The 27,352-nt window shown below is 47.1% G+C and overlaps 2 protein-coding genes and 1 long non-coding RNA gene across 6 annotated transcripts in view; all 3 read right to left on the reverse strand.

Moving 5' to 3' along the window:
• The window catches only part of LOC119660722 (ATP-binding cassette sub-family D member), an 85,700-nt gene extending 81,620 nt beyond the window's left edge, over nucleotides 1-4,080 (reverse strand). For both annotated transcript variants that reach the window (XM_038069375.1, XM_038069374.1), the window contains exon 1: nucleotides 3,418-4,080. The gene's annotated coding sequence lies outside the window, so the exon portion shown is untranslated. The remainder of the gene's footprint in view (nucleotides 1-3,417) is intronic.
• A 3,863-nt stretch (nucleotides 4,081-7,943) lies between these two features.
• On the reverse strand, nucleotides 7,944-8,656 carry LOC119661020. Its single transcript, XR_005250505.1, has 3 exons — nucleotides 8,284-8,656; nucleotides 8,168-8,227; nucleotides 7,944-8,094 (listed from the first exon to the last, which is right to left on the reverse strand). It is a non-coding gene; the product is annotated as an uncharacterized LOC119661020 (long non-coding RNA).
• A 1,174-nt stretch (nucleotides 8,657-9,830) lies between these two features.
• LOC119661019 (microtubule-associated serine/threonine-protein kinase 3) lies at nucleotides 9,831-27,036 on the reverse strand. 3 transcript variants are annotated; one of them, XM_038070170.1, is made up of 10 exons: nucleotides 26,094-27,036; nucleotides 25,897-26,034; nucleotides 16,903-17,784; nucleotides 16,413-16,834; nucleotides 15,706-16,346; nucleotides 14,041-15,626; nucleotides 13,763-13,974; nucleotides 12,977-13,691; nucleotides 12,274-12,890; nucleotides 9,831-12,216 (listed from the first exon to the last, which is right to left on the reverse strand). In XM_038070170.1, exons 3-10 carry the CDS (start codon nucleotides 17,414-17,416, stop codon nucleotides 10,795-10,797), a joined length of 6,129 nt encoding a protein of 2,042 aa, XP_037926098.1. In that variant the 5' UTR covers nucleotides 17,417-17,784; nucleotides 25,897-26,034; nucleotides 26,094-27,036; the 3' UTR covers nucleotides 9,831-10,794. The 3 variants fall into 3 exon arrangements, with proteins under 3 accessions (XP_037926098.1, XP_037926097.1, XP_037926095.1); XM_038070169.1 differs by having other exon boundaries at nucleotides 16,903-17,442; nucleotides 17,506-17,784; nucleotides 25,897-27,036; XM_038070167.1 differs by having other exon boundaries at nucleotides 25,897-27,036.
• Nucleotides 27,037-27,352: the final 316 nt, after the last annotated feature.

Consider the following 27,352-nt stretch of genomic DNA (forward strand, 5'->3'; position numbering starts at 1 on the left):
CAATTTGTCCCGTTTTTAGGCGCGAGAAACTCGCCTTCATCCTCCTTCGTTTGCAGCTTTTCGTTAAAAAAGAGCTCCCAGCGGTCACCACGTGGAGAAATATAAGCCTCATTAACGTTCACGCCCCTACAGAGGAGACTGCAGAGTCGGAGAAGGATACCTTCTACGAGGCAGTAGAACGAACCCTCGAAGCCTGTCCCAGATATCATATCAATGAACACGTGGTCAATTTGGTTGAAAGTGGTCCCATCTGTCCCGGCATCAGCTTTAAGGTTTAGACTTTTGGTGTTTGATTCGACAGCGACTCCGCCACATTCAACTTGGACATTCGAGGAAAACCACGATAGGGTTCAGCAATATATGTGTATAGTACTCATAGTACGTCCCTGGGAAGTGGAGTTAAGTGAAACTTTGGCATCTAGAAATTGAGCACGAGTTGCGAAGTTTGCTACAGCGCCGGACCTATTGGAAAAGCGCTTGAGTATGTATAGGTTTTCATTCCGCCCAATTTCGCGCCATCGCGGTTAAAGTCATTGCGGCCCGGGAGCCATCACAGGTCGAGGTTGATGGACTTATGGAATTATGACCTGCACTGTACTGGAGAGCCGGACGTGTTCTCATTTAGTGGTCAAGAAACAATGGGCGGGACAAGCTCAAAATAAGTTAGAGGATCTTCCCCGTCAATCATCGCCTTCATCCTAGAAATAAATATCGTCTTCTTTTCCAAACCTTGTAATACCACCAGTGTAGTCTGTTGAGTCATGCCTTGTCTGTCAAATCAACATGGGCCAGGACGGCCCAGTTTTACCACATTTCCCTTTACTGGGATAGCTCTACCCTTGTGTCCGAGCCTGTCAGTTCGGATGATCCTGGTGGCCGGTTCAATTCTGCAGTGTTACACTACATATCTTTTCTAGATACAGTTGACAAAGTGGGATAGCCGCATACGCCCACAACATCATTGGCCCATACCAAAGAGGCTTCACTCCAGGCAAATCAGCAACAGATCAGATTTTCTCTCTACGGCAAGCGATGGAAAAACTGTTGGAATATGGACACCAGTTGCATCATCTATTCATCGGCTTTAAAGCCGCCTATGATAGCATAGCCAGGGTAAAACTGTACACAGCCATGAGAGAATTCGGTATCCCGACGAAATTAATAAGACTGACTAGGTTGACGCTGACCAATGTGCGAGGCCAGATAAAAGCAGCAGGATCACTCTCAAGACTATTCGACATCAACAACGATCTACGACAAGGGGATGCCCTATCATGCGTCCTCTTTAACCTGGTCCTTGAGAAAGTGATCCGTGATGCGGAGGTAAATGCAAGAGGTACGATCCTCTTTAAGTCCACCCAATTACTGGTCTGTGCTGACGATTTCGACATCATGGGAAGAACAACCCGAGACCTACAAACTGCCTTCATCCAGATCAAGCAGGCGGCCGTTGACGCGAGATCTTGGGCTGCACATCAATGAAGGCAAGACAAAATATATGGTGGTGTCGAAAAACAACCAACCAACAACATCAAACCGCACTGGTCAAACAGGAAGAATAATGATAGGAGAATACAACTTTGAGACCGTTGACAATTTCTCCTATCTAGGGTCGAAAATCACAACCGATAACAGCTACGATGATGAAATCCGCGCACGATTGTTGTCAGCCAACAGAGCCTATTTCAGCTTACAAAGACTGTTCCGCCCGAAACATCTCACCATAGGGTCAAAGCTCTTACTGTACAAGACAATGTGTAGTGACCGCGGCTGCGCGACGGGAGCGGAATCTCATTCGGCTCTTTCTTAATTAATTTACTTAAACAATGCTCATCCAGAGTTTTAGCAGACCAGCCTGACATCTTTCTCGGTTTCAGGCATGATGGTCTTCTGCTCGGTGACTCCATCCATAGCCCAAAGAAGATGGTGATCACTACGGGTGTAGTCCTTGCTGACGCACTAGGACATACCACGTGCCAGTGTAGGGCTGATAAAAGTTAGGTCTACGATTGAGGCAGACCCCCCTTTCTGAAAGATGTATACATATCCTTCGTTGGCCAGAATGATCTCCAACTGCGTGAAAGCGTCTAATAGACTGCGGCCTCTTGCATTTGTCTCTCTGCTACCCCACTCACGGGCCCAAGCATTGAAGTCACCAGCAATCACCTTTGGACTTCGTCTCTCGCGTCAAGAACAAGGCTGTCAAGCGTTTCCTCGAATTCGGGCAGTGTCAGGCTTGGTGGAGCGTAACAGCTGTACACATATACCCCGTTTATTTTCGCCCACACAAAGCCGCTGTATGTCGGACCCCCAGTGCATTGTATGGCTTGTCAACCGCATGCCCATATCGCCACTCCACCAGTCGAATCTGTAACCCATACGCCAACTATAGGATTCGCTAATGATGGCGATTTCCACCTCGAATTCGTAGATGGTCTGCTCGAGTAAATCTTGAGCAACCCTAGAATGATTGAGGTTTATTTGAATAAACCTAATTTTTTCATTGAAGTTAGCGCCTTCCTTAATTCCTTGCATTTACCACTTCTGGCAATATTCCGATTATCCCGTCCCTCCTTTCCTTCGCACAAAATGCATTTGGGGTCTCTATTGCACTCCTTGGCAATATGTCCTTTCTCCGCACACCTTCGACATCGACCGGACCGATCGATGCCGCTAGTGCATGCCTTCGCGAAGTGTCCAAACATTAGGTATTTGAAGCACCTCTTTAAAGAGATCTGCTCCCTTAGTCGTCAAACAACCCATCCAATCCGAACTAGTCAAAACTCCTTTTTTCCTTTTGGGTGCCTATTGATTCAGCTTACAAAGACTGTTGCGCTCGAAACGTCTCACCATAGGGTCAAAGCTCTTACTGTACAAAATTATGATCTTGCCAGTCCTCATGTATTCCTCGGAGGCTTGGGTTCTTAGCAAGAAGAATTGCGAACTCTTGGCCGCGTTCGAGAGAAGAATCCTCTGAAGAATTTTTGGCCCCCTACATGAGGATGGACTATTCCGTAGCCTACATAATGAAATCTATGAGCAACACCATGACCGTCCGGTTGTGGATAAAATCCGGCTCAATAGGTTACGGAGGGCGGGTCACTTAATCCGTATGGATGAAGATGATCCCACCCGGTAAGTCTATAAGGGCAATATCTATGGTAGAAAAAGAAGACGAGGCAGCCCCTGCCTAAGATGGAGCGATGTCGTCGGTCAGGACGCCAGACAGCTTTTAGGGATATCGAATTGGTGGACCTTGGCGCATATAACAGCACGACCATTTCTAGCACACGGTTTTAAGCTGCAAAGGGTTAATATTATATTTGACTCAGAAAATCATATGGACGTCGAGAGTATTCTCCACAAAATAGGAATCAGGCCATAGTGTACTAAGTGAATTTGCTTTGAAATACGTACCCAATTTAGAAGCGGCGACTTGTAGCCGTTTCGCTTATCGTGCCCCGTGGACCTTGAAGGAACCCTCCCCAGCGTGTACTAAAATAAGAAAATGTATCTTCACCGCGTACTCAGACCCAACACATCTTCCCGTATCCGCATTTCACTTCAAAAAGAATTCTTATCTTCGCTTATTGTTGTTTTGATTCCATTCACCCGCACTTTCTCAATATCTGAATATTTTCGCTTCGGCAAAATTCACGTGTCGAATGTTTGGCTTGGCAAGGTAGCCCTGGTAAGACTTTTCTGTGGAGCACTGTACCGCGAACTTTCTCGAGATGCATACACGGTGCGTAGCTGCCGGACGAGATATCGCTGCAATAACAATCAGAACAAACAAATTAGCCGATTTCTGTATGAGGCCAAGGATTTCCCAGGACGAGGTCAGATAGTGGCGGCATATATGCATGAAATTGTTGAAGCGGAGATAGTGCAAAGGCCTCTCGGAGGAACACGACAACCGGGAAATTCACGATTTTCGAGGATAAAATGCATAGGAAAACACAGAAACACTCTCCCGCCAGACGGACATCGACTTCCGATCGAACATCGTCAGCCCAACTGCTCCAGCAAGTGCATAACGAGAGACGATAGCTTCAGATGCATCCCCAACTACCACCTCAAGCACAGCCATTTATCTACAATGCTCAGACTTCGGGGCTCATTCGCACCTGGGTCGGGAGAAATCAGCCAGATAAAGAACGCCAACAGAAGGCGGTGGAAACTCGTAAGCGTCCGTACTTATCTTCCCATGTTTACTGAGAATCTACGGATTTAGTGCGCAGATGCAGACTAAATGGGTCCAAATCTAAACTATGGGTCGCTATCTTAGATACAGGGCTCCGTGCGTTTGGTTGAAGTCCTTGCTATGTGCGGCGCCATTTTTAGATACAGCTTCTTGCAGAACGAATGATTTTTTTGGTTTTTGGGGTCGGACTACCAACTAAACACCTCCCCATCGTCAGAGAGCTAGCCTGGAACCGTTTGTCACATTACTTCGGGGCTAGTCCCCGAACTCTCCCTTGCGGAGCCTTCAAATCAGGGAATTTCTTTCACCAACGGGAGGGGAGAGGAAGAAGGGAACTATCAGCTCAAGGAACTCCCTGCCATCCGGCTCCTCCACCGGTCCAGTTCTATCTTCTTAGCAACGAGAAGGGCTCGAACATAATGGGCAACAGGGCTCCACCTGTCAGCGGTCCACAGCATCTCTTTGACAATGTTGTCTGGAGAGAGATCCCTGTGTTTAAATCCCACCTTCCACAAGAAAAAAAAGTGTGGTGGGCATCGTCCACGACTCCATTGCAAAACACACAATCCGGAGATCGCGCCTTTCCCAATCTTGTGCAGGTAAGACTGAAAACTTCCATGCCCACTTAAAAATTGGGTAAGGAAATAGTCAGTCTCACCATGCTTCCGATTCCGCCATACACCTAGTTTCATTTTGCCAAGAGAGCTGCCACTCGTCTACCTCCCTTGCGTTTGTATATGGCTTGACGCTCCTTAGCAAGAAGGGCAACGGGGATCACTCCCGCGATCACCATCACGGCCGGTTCAAAGACAGTGCGGTACGCAGACGCCACCCGCAAAGCTCCCCATCTCTGAACTTGCGCAAGGTGTTTACGATATACCTCCTTGTTAAGAGCGCCAGCCCATGCCTCTGTGCCGTAGAGCAAGACAGACTGCATTGAACTTAACAGGAGCCGTCGCCTGCTAGACTTAGGACCCCCAATGTTTGCCGTTAGCATACTTAACGCCGAAACTCCAGCTGCAGCCTTGTTCGCTGCTGCTTTGATTTGCTCGAAAAAGCTCATATTTGAGTCGAGAGTCAACCCGAGGTACTTTACCGCTGATTTTGATTCGAGTATCGACTCGCCGAAAGATATCGAATTCTCTTTTTAGTCAGGATGACTACTTCGGTTTTTTCCAGTGCAAGGTTGAAACCCTGAGTAGTCATCCATCCGCTTACCCGTCGCATCAATATGCCGAGTCTGCTTTGCACCTGTTCGACAGTGCGTTCAGCAACAAGCACTGCGACATCATCTGCATAGTCGACCAGGCGCGACTCTTCTGGCATGTCGAGTTCAAGTAGACTGTCATAGGTAGCGTTCCAAAATTCCGGCCCTACGATGGATCCCTGTGCTATCCCCGACGTGACCTCCATCTTCCTTTGACCCTCTAATATTTCATAGAGCAGGGAGCGGTTCCTCAGATAGTCCCTCAAAATCCGTAAGAGATAGTTCGACACGTTGAAGGTATTGTCTAGTGTACCTAGAATGTCTTTCCATCTTACGGAATTAAAGGCGTTTCTGCCGTCAAGTGTTACGAGGAGCATCACCTGTGCCTCTGCTCGTCGAACGGCGTCCACGACTTGCATGACAGCATCAATTGTCGATCTCCCTGTTCCAAAACCAAACTGCTTCAGCGAGTCTACTTCTGATGAGCTTTTCGAGCACTTTCCCAGCAGTGTCAAGCATACATAGTGGGCGGTATGAAGGTAGCAATTCGGGGTCGCCTTTCCCTTTATGGATCAGCGCAAGCCTCGCAACTTTCCAACGAGCAGGGAAAATGCCCTCTTTCAGACAAGCGTTGAATGTGCCAAGCAGTATGTCTGGCCGGTGTTGGAATACCAGTTTGTATACCTCTGCCGGAATACCATCGGGTCGCGGCGCCTTCTTGTTTTTCATAGAGAGGACTGCCTGTTCCAACTCTTTTATAGAGAAAAGTGGACAGTCCTCTGCGCTCTCCGCGCCGAAGTCACCATCCCATACAGGGTGCGCAGGGAAGAAGTGCCTTTACAATGCGGTCCATCTGCTCAGCCTTAAGTGAACAGGGTTTCCGCAGAGCCCCGATTTTTCGGGTTACCAGTTTGTAACCGAGTCCCCACGGATCCCCATTCACCTCGTCGACCAGATCTTGCCAGCAGCGAGCTTTGCTCTTGTTTATTGCGCTGCGGAGTCTCCTTTTGGCTGATTTGTACTCCATCATTATGGTAGATGCCTCTTTCCGGTCGTCTAGACGTTGTGTTAAGCGGCGGAGCCTATGACACTCCTTCCGGAGCTCTGCGATTTCCATTGTCCACCAACACATGGCAGGTGTGCCGCGCCTCGATGTCTTCCTGGGCATGGAGGCTCCGCAGACCGTCGTTATCAGGTTCATAACTGAATTTACGACAGTGTCAACTGCGGCGCCACCGCCCCCAGGAGTACCCTCCAGCATGGCCCCAACTGTTCCCAGAGTTTCGACAAACTTCCCGGTGTTCACTTTCGCGACACAGAAAGATCACATATCGAGAGTTTGTGTCCACCACTTCGAAAGCAATGTATTGGTGGTCACTTGTCGAGAAGTCTTCCAGGACTCACCACCCATCCACCAGCGACACCAGTGATTCCGATGCGAAGATTACGTCTGGAATGTTTCCCTTGGAACCTCGGGGTGGATCCGGTGTTTAGAACTACCACTCCTGTTCTGGCCGCCATTTCCTAAATTCGTTTCCCTCTGGAATCTGTGTGAGGCATGCCCCATTCAAGTGCCCTAGTATTGAAGTCAGCCCCGACCAGGATAGCGTCCTCCAAAGCATCAAGCCTCCGACGAAAGTCCGGCATCGTTTCATTCGGCGTAAGATAGACACTAAAAAACGTTATCCCTGAACACCGAATCCAGACAAAGCCATCCCCTCGGCCTTGGACAAGAACCCTAAGGAGGGTGCCGTCCCCTCGACCTTGGACAAGAACCCTAAGGAGGGTGCCGTCCCAGACCCAGATGGCAGCAGTACCTGATTTGTCTGGGTGCCACGAAACTGAGCCCTTGTTTTGGTACTCCTCACTGATGAGTACTAAATCAGCTTTGATCTCCACAGCGAACTCCGCTAGCAACTCGTGAGCGGTTGCACTCCGGTGCATATTGATTTGTAGGATGCGAATCATGTTGACCGTGTCCTAGCTCTTTCCAATTCTGCTCTGAAAACTGGACACCGCCCCGAGTCCGCAGTGTGCGCAAAACGGAAATCACTTCTACGGTGCAATCTAACAAAACTTCCAAAGACCGTTTTTGAAAAACGACTGTGTGTTTGGAATTACCAGCATTTTAAATTTCAACCAAAATCAAACATACTAAAAAGCCCGCGCCATGTTGTATGACGTCACCACTCCAAGAAACTTCAGTAGCCCGACAACTGGCAGTAGCTAATAAAAATATAAAATTGCCAAAATTAATTTCCCGCGTGTGATATGCCAAGGAGGATGGTGACGAATTGTTTCATGCCTTGCTGCACAAATAACTGCGAAAGACCCCGCAGAAAGCTTTTTTGAATGTTCCTAAAAGAGATTTTCGGCAGAAGTGGACCGCCATCGTCCGACGGAATCTAGTTCCTTCGGGGTCAGGTTTAAGTTGTGAGAATCATTTCAATGTGAGTTAATATTTCTTTTTAAACTTGAACTCCAAACCTGATTGATAAGATACGATTGCGTTAGCATTTTGTGTCACTTTTATTCAAATTTAGATTAAGTCATAAGAGAATATATGCCGCGGAATATCCAAATTGCCCAAGGTTCGAATCCCGCTCAGTGCAAATCAATTTTTTTGTGGCCTGTAAATCAGAAAGTTCGAATCCTGCTCAGTGCAAATCAATTTTTTTGTGGCCTGTAAATCAGAAACGTACGTATCTTATCATCGTCCAGGTAAAGATATCGAAATTTGCTATATAACTTGTTACCTTTACTGTCGAAATGATTGTCCTTTCACGCATTAATTTCTCACGTTCCTGATTGATTACCTGAAAAGTAACAAACACCAAACCGGATGCATTCACCTAGATAAGATTTAAATTACCCGCTCGATGACGTCAGATGAAATGTCAGCCATTAACTGTGTTTTCTTTTCCGCCTCATGAGAATTCAATTTTTAAACCATTATAATTAACAAATGAGCGTTCCGAATCGATTTTGTTTCAACGGATACAGTAATTGGGCAGGTCAAGCTACTATTTCCGCCTAAAAAAACATACAGCCATTTTCCCATTTCAATATTATTAGCAAATGTGAAGAAGTGAACCTGCAACAGATGCAAACAAGTAGGAATACCGGAACCTGGACGCTTCGCGTATAAAGATGTTGTGCTCATCTTATGTGAGAAATGCGCCGTTTTCAAATCGTACAGTGGTTGCTCGTGAAGAACGGCAATGCACCCTAGATGGATGGCAGCTCTCTTGGCAAAATGAAATTAGAGGCAGATGGATTGCGTGGCTCAGTGGCAACTTAGGTACGTGGCTGAATCAGAAGCATGGCGAGACTGACTATTTCCTTACTCAGTTCCTAAGTGAACACAAGATTGGAAAGGTACGATCTCGGCATTGTATGTTCTGCAATGGAGTGGTGGACGACGGGGTGGGATTCTTCAGTAACTCAATTTAAACAATGGAATAATCAACATTGTGGAAGAGATGCTAAGGAGCGCTGACTGGTGGAGCCGTGCTCCCCTTTGCGTTCGGATCCCTCTCGTTGCAAAGAAGATAGTGCTCGACCCCATGAAGGAGCCGGATGGCGGGGGGTTCCTTCAATTGACAGTTCCCTTCCTCCTCGCCCCTCCCGTCCCTGAAAAGGATTCCCTGATTTAAACGCTCCGCAAGGCGGGAGAGTTCGGAGGCTGACCCGAAGTAATGTAACAAACGGTTCCAGGGTAGTTCTCTGGCGATGAGGAGGTATTTAGTTGGTAGTCCGACGACGTACCATTCCGGGAGTCCAACAATCTGCATTCTCTCTCGAAATGCGCTAGCGTAACACTATCTCAAGCGAAGAACTTGGTCGGGGCACAGTCCTGGCTTTCGTATGGGCTGTAATCGGAAGACCGAAGTTGCAGTAGATAGGTCACACATAGGAGGAACGATAGTTGGATTGCTGGAATCCACTGTCCCAAGATGGCTGACGAGTATTTCGCCGCAAGGGCACTTGACGCAGAACAGTACACGAGGAGTGCGAGAGTCCTGGGGGGTACCGATGGCCATTTCAGGTAACCAGATGTGTCGATGGAAAATTTGGAAACTCCCCACAATTCTCTTACCTTTTTTAGTAAAGATTGGGCGGACTTTTGCTATTTTTTTTAAGTTCCTTGGATAGACCATGCATAGGCCGGTCCTCAAAAGCAAACTAAAAGACGAAGATGCGCCTGGACGACCTAGAAATAGATAGAGGAGTTCGATTGGTGGTGCAAGTTCTGCACACCTAGATCCGTGAAATTGGAAGACCGATTCCCTCGAACGAGAAGGCGGGGAACTCGGGGGGTTCAAAAACCGACATCACGCGATAACTGTATGATCGTTCCTGTGGGAGCTTATAGATACATGTTGGGGAGCTACTGCTACATAATTGAAACCAATGGGGAACTGCAATTGCTGCTAATTTTTATTAACGACATTTGTTTGAATACATACAATTAGAAATTAAAGTGTTGTAGAAATGTATCACAATTACAATTTCATAAATTGGTATTTATAATTTAAATATTGTTTTTACAATGCATTTTTAATTTAAAACTAATATAGAATTCCGTTTGAATCTGTTACTTCCATCGTTTTCTAGTAGTAAGAATGTGGCATGGTTAGTTTAAATCGCGCGTTTGGATGACTACCCGAAACTGTGATGCAATATCAATTTAACATGTTTGGATTTCCTCAACAATCACTGTCTTACAAAAGTTAGATGTCTGACGAGGAGCGTATCTCCGAGACGACAACAGGTTTAGATTTAAATGATTAAATAACACGACCCCGTTCCAAGTATCCTTCAGATAAATTTTCCCAATACTCCCTGAAGGTTTCGCGGGCATCAACAACACACGAAGGTTTCTACTTTCAAGAGAGGGGTGTATTGCAAAGCAATTAAAAGAATTGAATAATAAATTAAAACGAAATAATATTGTATTACAACATGAACAAAATACAATAGAAAATTAGCCATCGGCGGGAGCCAATCGAATCCAATCATGGAGCTACTGTGACGGAAAAAGTAGGGACGATAGCGTAAGCAATCGGGAAAGAACTACAATAAATTGGGAATACAGAACTCAGAAAAAAAAAACAAAACTGACAAAGTTAACGAACTAGCACTCACCGCGGTCTCGGCTAGAAAATATTTTTCTAATAATCTCCTCTTCTGATTCAGTTCAAAAGGTTAAACCAAACCGTTCCCAAGTACAATATCGAAATCATCGCCCTCACTCATCGCAATTAGGTTTTTCTTCAAAACCTTTGCACATATAAAATTCCAAGATAGCGCAATAGGAACGGGAAGGGAAGCGGGGTTGAAAAACTACTTTCACGCATAATCATGAGGAATAAAGTTTGAGTCACTCTTTCTCTCGGATATGTTTCTTGGAGCCCTTTGAGCTTCCGCCAGCACCACTTTTCCGTCCACTCGTATTTCGTGTTAATTTCCCATTGGCTTCATTGCCATTGTTACTTCCAGCATTACTGCTACCAATATGAGATGCATCGCTCTTATCCTTTCCCATTTCGTTACTCTTTCCAGTACCACGCTCGGCAGCAGTGGTAACCCTGCGTGGTGAATGCTTCCTCTCAACCTCAACAAGAATCTGCTGCTGAATCGTACCAACAGCAGCATCCGACTCAGCTATGGCTTGCTGCGGTTTTTGTTTACATTCATCAGCATTAATGCTAGCAATTTGACTGTTATCGTCTCGGTTTGTAATGGAAACTACATTCTCATGACTAGAATTTGTAGGAGAGTCCTTCTCCTCGGCAATGCGTGGCAGAAGTTCACCAGGCGGTTGGAAAGTCAACGACAAAACCGTTGATTGTGTCTGTTGACCAGATTGCTGTTGATCAGACTGTTCAGGAGGTTGATTTTCATTGGAATGAACAACGGACGTACTTTTCCCAGATTTATCCACTGACGAACTAAGTGACGGAACACTCTGCGATCCTTGCTGTTGTAGTGGTTGTTGAGTAGTTGGCACAATCGTCCCGGGAGGACCTACTGCACTGGCAGCGGGGTTAAGACCTGAACCAGGTGCACCACGCCAAGTAACCGAAACTGGTCGCTGATTTTTAATTGGTGGTTGACAGCAAAGTGGTGAAATCAATGAACATTTACTCTCTGCACTGCGAGGATGCAAGCGATCGGGCGAAAGTGCCCGACGCAATAATGGGGAGCTTGGTTCAGCGCTTTTTGGTCGAGCAAAACCCTTTTTCGGGGGATTCCCACTGCATGGTCCCACCACAGCAGTAACAGGACTTGCAGTCGGCACTCCACTCCCTGGGCTGTAAGACTGAGTAGTATTGGAAGAACCAGGCTGATGCCCAACTACAGGAAATGCAAGTGGAGACGGTGAGCGTGTCGGAGAAGATGGCAATGGCGATGGAGACGGTGTACGAGCGAGTGGAGAAAGAGGGATGTGCCCGACAGACTTTCGTCGATTTGGAATCGCCGCAGTTGAATGAATTGTTTTACTACCGCTACACGCACCTGTATGCAATTTATGCTTTAGACCGTGCAGGGTTGATGGACGTTGATACAATTGAGATGCACCGGCAGGGCTGGCCCCCGCACCTGTGGGAGTATTCGGAACGGATGACGATGGGGAACTAGACTGAGACGAATTTGAAGCCGATTGTTGATGACAAAATGAATCCAGTGGCGAAAGGCTCAATCGATTAATCGATGGAGACGGTTCACACACATTTCTCCCGAAAGATTGGAAAGATCGTGATGGCGTAACCATTGTTGGGGACGTGATACCAGCAGCAATCTGAAAGTTGAATGAATCAAACTCAACTATTAAGTAGCGTAAGCAATACCCCCATACCTGCTGTATTTCAGCCGACGCCCTTTTACTGCTTATACGCCTGAAGAGTGAAGTTTTCCGTTTCTTATCATTGTCTTTTTTCTGCTTCCTCTGACGATTTACACCTTTCTTGGCCAGCTTGCTCTGCCACAGTTCTCGTTTCCGCCCGCCACTTTGAATACTTGTATGTTCAAGCGGTGTGGCGCGCAACGTTACATGCTCGCCTCCGCTTAAAAGTAGCTGCAATACTTGCGTATGATACAAACCCTGTACAGCATCACCATTGACATGTGTGATAAGGTCCGCCGGGCGTAAACCGGCTTCGAATGCTGGACTACCTTCATCAACAGCCATCACCAAGTGGTGCATCGTATAGAAATCAGTATCACCGTAATATACCCGTATTGTATGAACTGTGAAGCCAAATCCGCGTGGGCCACGGCGAATAATTATCGGGGGCTTGAGATTCGTAACTAATGGCGATAACTCGCGACAAGGTGATGTATCACGCGAACTGGCCGTGCTAGATCCCCCGCCACCTCCTCCGGTGCCTGAACCAGTAGCGCCTGTCATACTCGCCGGTGATTGCAGGTTGCCCGCGTTCTCGGCAGGAAGGACGCCAGACAGTTGAGTCACCTCTGTACGAAACACGGAAACGCAAGTTTAATATCCATACATTAATTAAAATAAAGATCAAGTGTTTTAAAATTACATAAAATATTACCTGGTGAAATCATAAGAGAAAGCCCCAAAGCCGACGCGCTCTTCACTACCGAACGTTGCCTATGTTTGCCGTCATACAGAGGATTACCGCTAATTCCACTGCTACCAGGCGATTGATCCCGAGTATTCTCCGAGGAGGATGTACCACTTTGTTCATCCTCAATAGAAATTGAGAATCTTGGTAGTATTTCGCGTGCATGTGATTTACGTTTGCGTTGTATCTGAGGCGAAACATCATCACTGTCCGTCTGTGATGATTCCGGTGTGCTTAATGTTGTTTTGCGGCACGCAACAGATGAGATTTGATGCATATCAATGAGTTTTCTGCTCTCTGGGACGTGAGAAGAAGCTGCAATTTGTGATCGAACTTGCTTCGAAGAATCACTAGACTTGGCTACATTCGCGCCTAATGGCGAATGTGTAGCTACCGGAGGCAGTTGCGAGGTCGCCGTCTTACTATTTGATGTTGAAGAAGTCATTGATTGTGACTGACTCTGATTGCTATCGACTGGATGACCTTCGCCAGCTGACTTAGAATCCGCTTGCTGACTAACTGAAGCTAGCGGAGAGCTGCCAATTGGCAGTGACGATGACTGCAGCGCTTGCTGTTTCAGATACTGCTGGAGAGATTTCATTTCTTCGCGATCGGGAGTATTCAATAATTCCGGTAGATACTCAGTGTCCGGGGTGGACGGTAATTTCAAACTGTGTGAAGTCTGAAATGAGGGAAAGAGAAATACGAAATTATAGGTATGTAAGTAGAGTAAAAATGTGAATAGGCACTCACATCTAGCTTGCGAAGCTCAGGTGTAGTCAGAACCTTGTTGTAATCGACACTAGTGCTGTCATCGGATGGATTAGTTGTTGCTAATCTGGACCAGGAATAGTTATGTTTCCTATACTGTGGCGAATAGGAACTAAAGGAACCAAAAACTGGCGTATCATCCGTATCGTCAGTGTCTTCTCCCCCAAGGTCGTGGTTATAGCGATCCATTCGAGCTAGAAATGGACCAAATCAGTACATTCGAATCATGATTATGGAGTAACTAGTGGAAAACGACTCACAATCAAAGTAACTGGTATCATCCTCATTAGAAAGTTGCGGAACAAACTCAGCCTTTTGCCGCAGCAATGAATTCCAATCGAGCCCTTTAAAGTAAACATGTTCTTTAACTTCGTGTGCTCCCCCAGTCCCCAATCGATCACGCGGATTCTGTTGCAAAAGTTGCGTTATAAGATCCTTGGATTCCGGTTGAACGTCCCAATCATCGCTGTCCGGCCACTCAATATCATCGTTAACTGTATGAGCGAATAATTCTTCGGGAGTCTCGCCAAAGAACGGTACACAACCAATTAAAAATTCATATAAAATAATGCCCATTGACCACCAATCTACTGGTTTACCGTAACCTTGCCTTAGAATCACTTCGGGCGCAATATACTCTGGTGTGCCGTATACTTGTTTATCTGAAAATTGTCTAGTTTCACTGTCTATGTACCCTTCATAAAGATTAGTAGCGAGGGACATGAGTCCCATTTTCGATAGCCCAAAGTCAGTTAGTTTTATATGACCGAGAGCGGTTATTAGCAGATTGTCAGGCTTAAGATCACGATGGACGATGCCGTAGCTATGTAGATATTCAACCGCTAAAACAGTTTCGGCGAAATAAAAACGAGCCATGTCCGGTGGAAGGGGCCCAATAGTTTTCAGCAGCGTAGCACAATCGCCTCCCTCAACATACTCCATCACCAAGCAAAGATGTTTTTTCGTTTCAAAACTACAATACATGCTTACAACAAAAGGATTATCGGCGAAACTAAGTATATCTCGTTCGGCAAATACTTGCTCCACCTGATTGCGCAGTATGAGATTATTCTTATTAATTTTTTTCATGGCGAAACGTTGGCGAGTCTGCTTGTGCTTAACTAGATATACCGCACCATACGCTCCGTTCGAGATCAGTTTAATAATATCGAAATCACTCTCACCGGGTACTTGGGGAATTGGCGTAGGAGTGATCTTCTTGAGCACTCCACCCGCTGCTATATTTGCCGGGGACGACGATTTCCCATTCCCTGAACTCATCGAACATTGAATATCGTGCTGGTCATCAACACTTGCCTCCCTTTCAAGTTCGCCAGTGATAGAAGTGTCTAAACTGGCGAGCGAGTTATTTAGAGGTGCTGCTGAACTTCCAGAGCCAATTTGCATGCTACCACTCTCATTCAGATCTATATCTTGTTGTTCTTGTTGCTGGTCCCACGAAATATGAGTATCCTGCAATTCCTGTTGTAGTTCGGCGATGGGATCACGATTCAAACCAAGTTTGTGGATTATATATTGCGGTATGTCGGCTTTAATGCCCTGCAAGTATTTAGCTTGACCCTCGGCCGCTTCGAGCAAGTGATAGAATTCTTCAGGATCGAATTCGAGACATTCAAGGAGTCGGGCAGGCCGCGATATTATCAACAAAAGTTTTTTGATTACACCAGTTAACTCAGCTGCCGCTTCTGGGGACTTCTCTTTTGTTTCGGATAGAAGCCTTTCCAGATTTTCGCTCATTTCATAGAAATAACGACTAGTTATCAACTTAGCATGAGATTTGTGTAAACAGTCGCGGGCCATTTCAAGGACTTGATGATGTACAAACCTGAGTAGGTGTAAGGGTCGAAACAGTCGGAAGCGAATGTTAATCTGGTAAAAAATTTCAAAATATAAAAACAGCTTACCGTACTATTGGCTGAGAATCACGAAAGCTACCGCAGGCCGCACCCTTATTTTCGCTAATGAAATGCTTCAGGCGCTCCTCCATTTGCTGTGTCGCTTTCGGGAAGCGTTCTTTGTAGAGAGTGTTCATTACTGCAATCTCACTGTCCATTATTGGCGACCGATTAGGACTAGAAAGACTCCGTGAGCGCGGCCGATGGAACGGTGAACGATGGCCACCACTGTTGTCGCTACCACCCAGGCTGCCCCCACCACCAGAACTGCCGTCAGACTCATCCCGACCTCGGCCACTGCTGGAGTTATTCGAGCATATGTTTTGTGAGCTACTATGCGGTGTAGGAGTAGGATTTTTCGATACACCAGCGAGTTGCTGGTGCTGAGGCATGGCTGCACCAACGCTTGCCGAATGGGTCAATGGCCCCGGCGCATGGGGATGCTGCTGCTGTTGACATTGCTGTTGTTGCTGCGACGATTGATGATGGTGATGACAGTGATGCAGACAAGGTTGCCGGTGCTGACCCTGGGGCTCCACAGCCCCTGAATTGCTATCGTTACTCGAAAAGTGCCGTGTATATACCCGGAGCTCATCGTTGGTCGGGGCATGGGGTAGCTGATGTAGCCGCTCTTGACTTGAACATTGCGACTAAATGGAAAAACCATGAAAATGAGTGGTGGATCGGAAAATGAGTACTTAGTATATGGAACATACCGACAGATTAGAGCTACCAGGAGTAGTCCCATAACCAGAGGATGGTAATGAAGCTACCGACCATCGACGGCCGTCACCTCGGCAGTTAGGAATACGTTTAATAGGCATGAAGGGAAAGTGCATGCTAGGCGAATTGATCCGTGGACTATCAATTGGACTGGCAGAGATAGGTGAATGCGAACGAGGTGATGTGTTACCAATGCCAGTTACCAAACTGAGCCTATGATGAGCCACCCCACCTGCTCCGCAAACACTACCATTTCCAGCAACGCATCCACCTACGTTTGAACGAATCGCAGGGTTGTATGGTTTGCGCGCGATAACATTGGCGTTACTGGATCCATAGTCTTTGGCTGTGTAGGAAAGTGAAGGTGCAGACTTCCCTAGCATCGAAGAGCGAACACGAACCAAATTGGAAACATCTGCGAAGCATGGAAATGGGATTATTCTAAATGTGATAAAACAGAATTGAGATGTCCTTCTACAATACCATTTGCCGTTGATCGCAATGAATAAGAGTGATGATATGAGGGTTTATAGTGAACGTTGCTACTAGAGGCGCCAGCAATATTCGCTCCAAGACTAGTTGAATTCGGCATTGAAATGTGACCGGAAGAGTTTCGTCCACCAGAAGTGCTGCATGCCCCAATACTAGAAGCTGATGTATTGGTCAGCGATTTGCCCGAGTTATTGCGCAAAGAAGCCATTATATTTGTACTGAACGTCCCAGTATTATTGCTACTAATATTTGATGCATTTGCTGATGATGAGGCTGAAGAGTTAGCAGAATTCGACTTTCCAGGCTCATCAAAAAATAAAACGCGTGCCGAATACACAGATTGTGGCCGAGGAGCACGTGATATCGGTGTGAAATTTTGTGTATAAGATAATGACTCTGCTGAACTAGGTGTGGCCGAACCTAAGGGTGACACGCACCGAGGTTTCGATGCAGCACTCGCCGATGATAACGAGGATTTTGTCGTTGGTGTTTCACCACTACTCATTTTGTGTCTATAGATTGGAGCTGAATCTTTGGAATTGTGAATGTATTACTGTTGTCAACTCTTCTCCAGTTGTATAAAAGTTTGCTTACAGTTTTGATCAGTTGATTAGAAGTTACGGATATTAGTTGTCTTATTGGACATTCCTCTGTTTTCGATGACCACACCCTCGACCATCTTGTACCGGATTTTTATCACTGACGTTAGTTCGAAGATTACTTTCTACGTCCATTTTGTATTAGCGCATTAGAAACAGAGTAGTCCTGGGTGAAGTTTAGATTCCACCCTTTTTTTATTGATGGGCGGAGTTTTTCAGTTCCGAATTAGTAGATTTTCGTGCTGCCGGGTTAGTGATGAATAAAAAACTGTGCCTGAAATAAAGGATAATTTCGTATGAATTTCTGGAAGTCAAAGGAGATAAAAGACAGATTTAATAATAATAATAATCGTTGACACAACAATCCATATTGAATCAGGGCCTTGAACTGTGTTAGAGCATTTCATTCAAGACCGTAACGGTACACTACAGAACACTGTAAGAGGCAATGTGGTCAGCATTACGCTCGCCTGAGATTATAACCCTGATTTGACTCAGGTACTCATTCACAGCTGAGTCGACTGGTTGGTATCCGACGTTCTCCAATGAAATTTGAACCGCGACCGTATAATCACTGAGCTACACTTGCCAAACTTGGTTCGAGAACTTAAAAGAAGATCACGTTTTACGTAGCAGTAAGAGTAGGAGATCAAGGACATTGCACTGATCCTTTTTCTGTGCAACTCTATCCGAACTTGCGTTCTCGACGAGGAAGGACTTGCTGCTGTAAAGGAACTAGAAGAGGCGGTCTTCACCACGAGTAACTAAACCGTCAGAATTACATAATTTCTAAAGCAAAATTCTGAAACTTGCATTTAGGTGCAAGCCAGGCTTGTTAATCAGTACCTTCATGTTTAACATGGTGTCCTCTCCCAGCGGTAAGCAAAAGCAAAGATCATTGAGATATCGTCCTCTCAGTAGGCGGTCTAGGCGAAGGCACAGTGAATGAACAAGGAAAACCTCCCAGGAAAACAGATTAGACAAAGTTGAATGGATTCCTTGGCGACAAAGTGGAGCGCCCTAGGCAAGTAAGGAGCCCTTTGGCGATAGAAGATCAATTAGAAACTCTGAATCGCATATTTTTAGAGTGATTGGAAGAGGGTTTGTCCTATTTCCCCGAGGCCAACGCGATTAAACGGTTCCATGGTAAAACCGAGAACTGCAAAGACTCAGGAAATTCGCAAGAAAACTGGATAGAACTTTCACAAAATTCAGAGTTGAGTCTATACAGACTCCCTTGGAAGTACACCACCCGCAAGAATAGGTCTCAGAAACGGGAAAAAGAGAATTGGCAGTTTCTGCAAACCTTTTAACACGAAGGTGTTTAAAGCACCTGGCATGGATCGCATCTACCCAACCATGCTAAAGAAAAGTATAGAAAACTTATTTGACGAGGACGTCTTGCTCTGGACTACGTTCCTTCTTCTTGGCAGAAAGTCAAGATAGTCTTCATACCTAAGCCTGGGAAAAATGACTATTCAAATCCAAAGAACTTCAGGCAAATCATGTTAAATTGATTTGCCTTTTCGCTGAAATTTCTGGAGAGTTTCTTTGAGTGCCAGATTAGGGGGGTACAACCCTTCAACTCTCCGAAGAACTGACGTCTTCTACACCGATGACTCAGCAATAGAACAGGGTTCTGGAGCAGGAGTCTACCTCTCGAATAAAATCGAGAAGTGGGTTTTCACCCTTAGGACAGGCACAAGGGGGTTTTCAGGCCTAAGGACAGTGGATGACTGACGTGCGGCTGAAGCGAAAGTCAAATACATCGAGGGCAGCCCTTTGATAACTTCAAAAAACGTTCAGGAATGTGGAATGTGCTGGCAAAGCCAGCAGACGGACGAAGAAGAAAGTACAGAAGTCTTTTCATGAACTATGCCATCCCTAGTGAAACGCCCGTAATTGAAATACTGAACACACTAAAGAAGAAGCTTTCTGTCATGTGCAGACGGTTACGACGAAAGTCATTCCAGACGTGCTTAGAATGCAACGTACGCAAGGAACCAACGGAGTTTCTTCTGATCTCTCAACGAATCCCACTAGACCATCCAGACACAGTACAGATTTCTTGACGGAAGCGAAAGAATATTGGCTTGGACTTCGGCGGTTACCCGCCCAGCATGCTAAGTGGATCACCCTCGAAGGCACTCGCCATGCCCCTACGCCTGGCATGAATTTTGCGGACGTTACCGAAGAGGAGGTTCGACGAGTCATAAATAGCTCGAAGAACTGGAGGGGTCCTGGTCTGGATCGCGTGCAGAATTTCTGGTATAAAAAAACTTACTAGCATACACAGGCGGTTGGCACACAGCATATATCACGCCGGAAGAATTTCCAGCCTTAATCACTGCGGTAAATTACCTACCTTGTCCCAAAAAATGACACGGTGCAGGACCCCACAGGCACAAGACCGATTACTTGCTTACCAACTCTCTAAAAAGTCATAACGTCCATTATTAATGGAAGGGTCAATGCGCACCTCAAGACCACGAACATTCTGCCCGAGAAGCAGAAGGGTTGCCGATAACCTACGTGCTAAGTGCGAGATGACACACTTGATGTACTGACGACCACCTTAGAAGTCTGTTACGAATAGAAGGCGTGGCGAAACATATAATAGAAGAAGGACGAGATGGAAACAATGAGGCAAAGCTTGACCCCTACGAAAGTTTCTTCATAAATAGACAAACTGAAAAAAACCGTCTAAATATGGATCTAGGCAACAGACATTCCCGGCTCTTCATATTCTCAGCGAGATGGCGGGGAATAAGGAGGCCAGTACTGTCGACGAGCGGGGTGAAAAGACTTTGTTAAATACCAGGCGATTGTCGAAGAATATAGCGACAAACGAGCAGAAGGCGAAGTCCACCGCCCTCAATCGCAGTCGATCTCAAGACCACGTCGAACAAAAACACAAGCGAGAGCTCGCAAACTCTGCGGACAGGTAAGCTGCAACAGCCAGTCGATGAGCCACGAACTGCGAAACCCTTCATCGAAGTGACCAGAACCCACTTACGTTTGCGCTGGTGGATGGCAATTCCGCTAGGGGCAAACTCTCGCCGGAGGTGTGGACCAGCATTGAGGTCAGGTTATCGGAAATGGTCATCCAGCATATCTCCCTGGGCGTCACGGGGGCCATCCCCTGCTTTGATTCCTCTCAGATGGTGCGTGGGTTGCATGGTTATATATTGCGAGGACCGATTCTCCAACGACTTTATCGGTTCGTGTGTCGCTAAGATCAGCGATGACTGGGAGGGCGTAAAGCACAACATTATCCTCTACAATGAGATTTCCAGGAGACCGATTGCTCGCATCTAGTTGCCGAAGATCCGCATGGATAAGGACAAGCTTGTTTAATCCCTGCACCTTCAAAAACGCAGGATTCCCATGGATGACGTGGTAGTTATCGACGAGGAGGAACACCAGCCCACTTTTTCTGCTCAGTTTAAACGGAAAGAGTCTGAAGGGGCGGGTATCCTCGCGAGGTAGTCTGCACGCTTTTCTGAGTCCGCACCTGAGTTCCAGCGACCTAGAGGTGGTCAAACTGGGACACGTATACATTTCCTCGGCTTACATGACTCTAGACTGATCACCTCCGCCAGAAGAACTGCAACATTTGACGATCACCATAACAAGAGGATTTTATGATCAATACCTTCCATTTTTCCAGCTTGGAGAACTGTGACAATTGGGAGGAGGCTCTTGATATCACCTTACTAACAAACAATGATTCTTAGAGAGTAGAGAACTGGAGAGTGTCTGGCCAGAGATACTTCTTAGTCTGAATCTCGTCGCAGAGACTTCAGAGACACCAAAAGAGTCGACTGGAGACAAGTTTGGTCAAGTTATAAAGAACAAACAAACAAACGCATTCGATACCGCCTTTAAAGTCTCGTGCCCTGCTAAATACAGCAAGAAGACATTGCCACCATGGTGGAATGAAGATCTGTCCAGCTTTAGGATACTGACCGCATCTGCTGCAAGCATAAATATTAGCAGCCATAGAAGGACTACCCCAAAAAGTACGACTCGGCCATCAAAACTATTAAGAGGCGATCCTGGTTGGACAATTGACGGAACATTGAAAGGTGCGAATCTGCAAGACTCAGTAAGATTCTGTCCAAGGAACATAGAAGCTCATCCTTTCTTAAAAAGTCATAAGGCTCCTGGACGGAATCTGCTGATGAAACCTTGGAGCTGCTGGCTCAGACGCATTTCTCCATCAGCGAGGAGGACTGTAAGTCAGAGCCTTGCTTAGATGGGGTTATAATGCCAGCCATGCTACAGAAGCAGCAGGAAAGGTTTGTACCGTGGCTTTTCAAGATTTACCGGGGCTGTATCTCTTTGGAATACTCACCACAATCATGGAGACTCGCAATAGTGGTGTTAATACTGAAAACGAGCAGGCACAGCCATGAGTCCGCGAAGAACTTTCGACCAATCAACCTCATTTTTTGTGTTGAAGATCCTAGACCGCGTGCCGGACATTCACTCAAAGACGACTATGGAGAGAACGCCTTTCTCTAAGTCCCAGCATGTCTTACCTCAAAGGCAAATCCACAGAAACCACTCTCCACGAAAATATCTGCGTGTAATCCTGAATCCAAAGCTGAATTGAGAGTTAAGAAGGCCTGTATAGACTTCTGTGGCTGCAAAAGAACCTTTGCAAAGAAATGGGGGCCGAGGATGGTCCTCTGGATGTACACAGCTGTGGTGCGTCCCATCCTTATGTACGACTCTTTGAGCAAAACTACAACAGAATGAAGTTCAATAAGATTCAAAGGACCGCATCTGCGAGTGCTCCCAATGTTTGCATTAAATACGTTGTAGCGTATAGTCCCGTCAGACTATATGACTCCTGGCCCTAGCCAGCGAATTCTTACGGTTTTAGTAACATCCTCGATGAAGTACCTCGGGAAGCAGCAGGAGAATCAAAATCTGATGGGTAGTATGCAGGGTGCGAATACGGATAGTCCCCACCAAGTGCTACAGGTGTCTGGACTATGGACACACGTCAGCAGCTTGCAAGGGTCCGAACAGGAGGACAGCGTGCCGGAGATGTGCCCAAGTGGGTCATCAAGCGAAGACCTGCAAGGAAAGCGATAGTTGCGTTCCCTGCAGGGATCGTGGCGCGTCTGGTGAAAGCGTCGCACACACTGCGGGCTCGGGAAGGTGTCCGATCTTGAGGGCGGAATTGGAGAGGGCTAGGGTGCGAACGGCATGATCCGCATTTTGCAAATTAACATGAACCAGAGTGCAACCGCCCACCAGTTGCTAGCACAGTTCGCTACGGAAGTAAATGCTGATCTAGTGCTGATTAGCGAGCAATACCGAAAAAAGGACCCGTCCTCATGGCATCTCGACTTGGTGGGTGTTTAGGGATAACGTTTTTTAGCGTTTACCTGACGCCGAATGAGACGATCCCGAACTTTCGTCGCCGGCCTGATGCTCTAGATGCCTGGAGCACGGAGGGACGAATCCTTGTTGACGGTGATTTTAATTCCAGGACTCTTGAATGGGGCATGCCTCAATCAGACTACAGAGGGAAACGGATTCTGGAAATGGCGGCAAGAACCTGGCTTGTAGTTTTAAACACCGCATCCACGCCAACGTTTCGGCGCCCAGGTTGTGAAGGAAGCAGTCCTGACATCACTTTTGCGTCGAAATCTCTGGCATCATCGGTGGACGGGTGGCGAGTCCTAGAAGACTTCTCGGCAAGTGATCATTAGTACATTGCGTTCGAAGTGGTTGACGCTACTTGCCGGCGAGCATCAACACGACGCTCCCCCTGTGTGTGGAATGTCGCGAGGGTGAACATCGGGATCTGCTCTTGGAGCATATAGGGCCTGCGCTGGGGGGCACTCCGGGGGGTGGTAGTGTCGCAGCTGACATCGTCGTAAATTCAGTGATGAACCTGATAACGACGGCGTGTGCGGCTCCCATGCCCCGGAGAGGTACCAGGCGCGACAAGCCTTCTATGTACTGGTGAACGGCAGAAATTGGCGACCTACGGAAAGAATGTCTTAAGCTCCGCCCTTTGGCACAACGTTTGCACGTCAACGAGGAGGCCTGTGCTATAAAAGCATAAAGGACACTTCGCAGCGCTATAAATAAAAGCAAAGCTCGCGGCTGGCAGAATCTTGCTAACGAGGTGAATGAGGACTTGGCTATAAGCTTGTCACCCGGAAAATCGGGGCTCTGCGGAAGCCCTACATACTTAGCACCGACCAGATGGACCTCATTGTGCGGGCATTGTTCCCCAGACACCCTGTACGGATTGATGTAAACAGCGCGGGAAGCGTCGTGAATTGCCCCCTTTTCACAATTAAAGAGCTCGAAGAAGCGGTTCTCACTATGAAAAACAGGAAGGCGCCAGCTCCTGATGGCATCCCGGGGGAAGTTTAGAAATTAGTGTTCCGCCAAAGGCCAGAATTGCTGCTTGAAGTGTTCAACGCCTGCTTGAAGGAGGGCATTTTTCCTTGTCGCTGGAAAGTGGCCAGACTCGCGTTGATCAGAAAGGGTAAAGGAGACCCGGAGCTTCCGTCTACATACCGACCGTTGTGTATGCTTGACACGGCCGGAAAAGTGCTCGAGAAGCTCAACCGGGGTAGACTCGTCGATTCGTACTGCCGGGGACTTATCCGCAAGGCAGTTCGGGTTTAGAACATGGAAATCTACAGTGGATGCTGTTATGGAGGTCGTAGATGCGGTTAATCGAGCCGGGGCACACAGCGGCCGATCTCGACGAATAGTGATCCTCATAACGCTTGATGTCAGAAATGCCTTCAATTCCGTAAGATGGACAGATATGCTAGGCACACTAGAGAACTCCTTTCACGTGCCAAGCTATCTCTTGCGGATATTGAGGGATTATCTGAAAGACCGCTCCCTGTTCTATGAGACGCTAGAGGGCCAAAGGAGGATGGAAATCAAGTCGGGAGTAGCATAGGGATCCAACCTAGGGCCGGAGCTTTGGAACGCTTCCTACGATAGTCCGCTGAGACTCGATATGCCCTAAGAGTCGCGTCTGCTCGGTTATGCAGACGACGTTGCGGCGCTTGTTGCCGGACGAATTGTTGAACAGGCGCAAAGCTGACCAGAAGGAGAATCCCGACCTTGCGTCCCACATCGATCGGCGAGTTGACTATTGAGTCAAAACCAGCGGTTAAATACCTTGGTTTAATGCTGGACTCGAAGATGAGCTTCTTCGAGCAAATCAAAGCAGCAGCAGACAGGTCTGCAGCTGGAGTCACAGCTTGAGTCGTCTAATGACGAATGTCGGGGGCCCTATATCGACTAGGAGACGTCTCCTCATGGGAGCAACGCAGTCGGTTCTTCTCTGTGGTGGGGAAGTATGGGCTGATGCCCTTGACAAGGAGGTGCATCGTAATCGCCTCGCTCAAATGCAGAGGCGGAGAGTTTTGCGAGTGGCGTCTGCGTGTCGTGCCGTCTCCGATGATCGCGACAGTGATCCCCGTTGCCTTCCTTGCCAAGGAGCGCGAAGCTATCTACCGCCGTAAGGGCGAAAACTAAAGAGAGGTGGCTGCCCGTGAAGAACGTCAACGTACCCTTACCGAGTGGCAACATTCTTGGTAAAATGAGCCAAGGGACAGGTGGACTGCGCGGCTCATTGACAAATTAGACCCATGATTGGATTGGTTACCTAAATTCTAAGTGGGCATGGAGGTTCTTAGTCTTACCTGCACAGGATTGGGAAGGCGCGATCTCCTGCTTGTGTGTTCTGCAATGGAGTGACGGACGACGCTGAACACATCTTTTTCTCTTGCGAAAGGTGGGAGGGCCTTCGCCAGTAGCTTTATGCAGGCACAGGGGAGTTCTCTCCAGACAACATTGCCAGAGAGATCCTGAAGAGCGCTGACAGCTGGAATCGTATTGTGCATTATGTTCGGGCTCTTCTTATTGCGAGGGCCGAGTGGTAAGGGGTTCCCTGAACTAACAACAACTCCCTTCCCGTTGGTGAAAGGAATTCCCTGACTTGAAGGCTCCCAAAGTCGGGATAGTGGGAGGGCTAGTCCGAAGCAATGTGTCAAACGGTTCCAGGTTAGTTCGCTGAGGACAGGGACGTGTTTAGTTGGTGGTCCAATGTTTCTTCTGAACTAACGCTTTGCTTTAGTCCCGGGGAAGGAAAAAGGAATGAGCGGAAGCGGTCTTAGAGGGTGCGAATCAGAGAATTGTTGCAGCCCGGCCCATTTCTGAAGTTTCCACTTTCAGCCATAAGATAGGGCATAGGGGATACAGGAGCAAGGATAAAAGGCTAACGGCAACCTCACTCACAAAAGAATGAATCATTCCAAATGGCAAGAGAATACCTAGGAAAAGGGACAGGGCGCATATGCGCATCCGGTTTCATCAAAATGTCACTTACCTTTACGGAAACTGTCTCCATTTCCGGTCGCACTGAGGTCCAAGCTGATAAAAGGATGCACAAATCTCTTCACAGACTTTTAGCGAGCACAGAGTCTAAGGCTTGCACAGATGGTTTGCGGCACTGGGAGCACCCCGCCTGCAAGGAACAGGATAAGCATTCGAACAAATCCACTGCAATCAATACAATGCGCTCACCGACACGAGCTTCACGCACTAAATTTCACATTTTAGCTTTTCTATTAAGGCGCTGGCCATCATCTTAGATCGACCAACAACGATCGCAGCGGTGCCCGTGCTGGCGGAAGGGCGCCCCCGACGCGAGCGCAACACCAAACACGCGATCCGTGTAACAAACTTCAGACAAACACGGTCAGTCCCGACGCCCGAAAAACACAAAAACTAAACACAGAAGTTTGAGAAAAACGAAATGACGACAACAATGTCAAACTCGTTCAATATCGAATTGTCCTCGAGACAGGTTCGGAGGGGGAAACGCACCAGCGACCAACATGAACTGTCAGCCAAACCTTGTCCGAAAATTGCACGGCGACCACTATTGAAATCTACATTTCCAATTGCCCCCGACGTTCGACTGGTGCCACTCACACGCACCGCGACTCCATAACAAAAGCTAAAACAACATTCAACCACTTGCCATTTACACAAAAATGGAAGACTATCCGGGCTAATGTCCGCGACAAGTCCTACAAACTCGCAAGAGTCGGTGACACTTTTCGTGTTTTCTGATCGTTTTTCATATGCGCTATGCCTCGGACTCGACAGAAAGCAACTGCACACATCACAATTTCATGATGAATTCTCCAACATTTTCACTGGCGGTCGCGGGGGCAGAATTTTTAAAACGAAAACTCGACAATCACCCACTGACAAGAGTGACGAATCGTCGCTGTCAAAAAAGCTATTGCTCACGAAGGGACAACACAGCGCAACACGCAAGGAGGAGCAAGTTGACTTTCCACCCGGCACGGAATCTGATCGGATATGGCAAGAAGTAGCTGAGTAGCTGCCTGGCTGCGCGTCGCGAAAAGTACTATGTAAAGTGGGTTCTGCGCATGTTTTCGTTGGGTTGGTGTGTCGATAGCGCCGAGACGGATTTCTTGTGTATGCAGCACGGCAGGGTCGATGTCGGATCACAACGCACGCACCGTTACTGTGAATAGTGTTGTCATGTTGCATATACAACATGGGAAACGAGTGAAGTTGGATACATATGATTAGGAGGACGTTATTGGGCGGCTGGGAATAAATTGCGAAAGAAATGGCTTCGATAATGGTTAATCGAACTTAAAACTAGCTCCATACGTTCGTATAGGAAAGTAAAGAAAAGTCGCACTTCCGTAATATGATTTTATTCGTTTTAAACTCTAATAACTCGAGAGGAATCAAAGTTTGTCCGCCACTCCATTGCAGAACACACAATCAGGAGATCGCGC

This window comes from Hermetia illucens, chromosome 7 (assembly GCF_905115235.1).
Source record: "Hermetia illucens chromosome 7, iHerIll2.2.curated.20191125, whole genome shotgun sequence".
Lineage (NCBI taxonomy): Eukaryota > Metazoa > Arthropoda > Insecta > Diptera > Stratiomyidae > Hermetia > Hermetia illucens.

What these genes read in the sequence shown, in the direction of transcription:
- LOC119661019 (XM_038070170.1), bottom strand. Translation starts at nt 17,416, where the DNA reads ATGAGTAGTGGTGAAACACCAACGACAAAATCCTCGTTATCATCGGCG. An exon ending in GATTCTCAGCCAATAGTACG is followed by an intron (nt 15,627 to 15,705) that starts GTAAGCTGTTTT and finishes ACACCTACTCAG; the next exon opens with GTTTGTACATCATCAAGTCC. An exon ending in CTGAGCTTCGCAAGCTAGAT is followed by an intron (nt 13,692 to 13,762) that starts GTGAGTGCCTAT and finishes CCCTCATTTCAG; the next exon opens with ACTTCACACAGTTTGAAATT.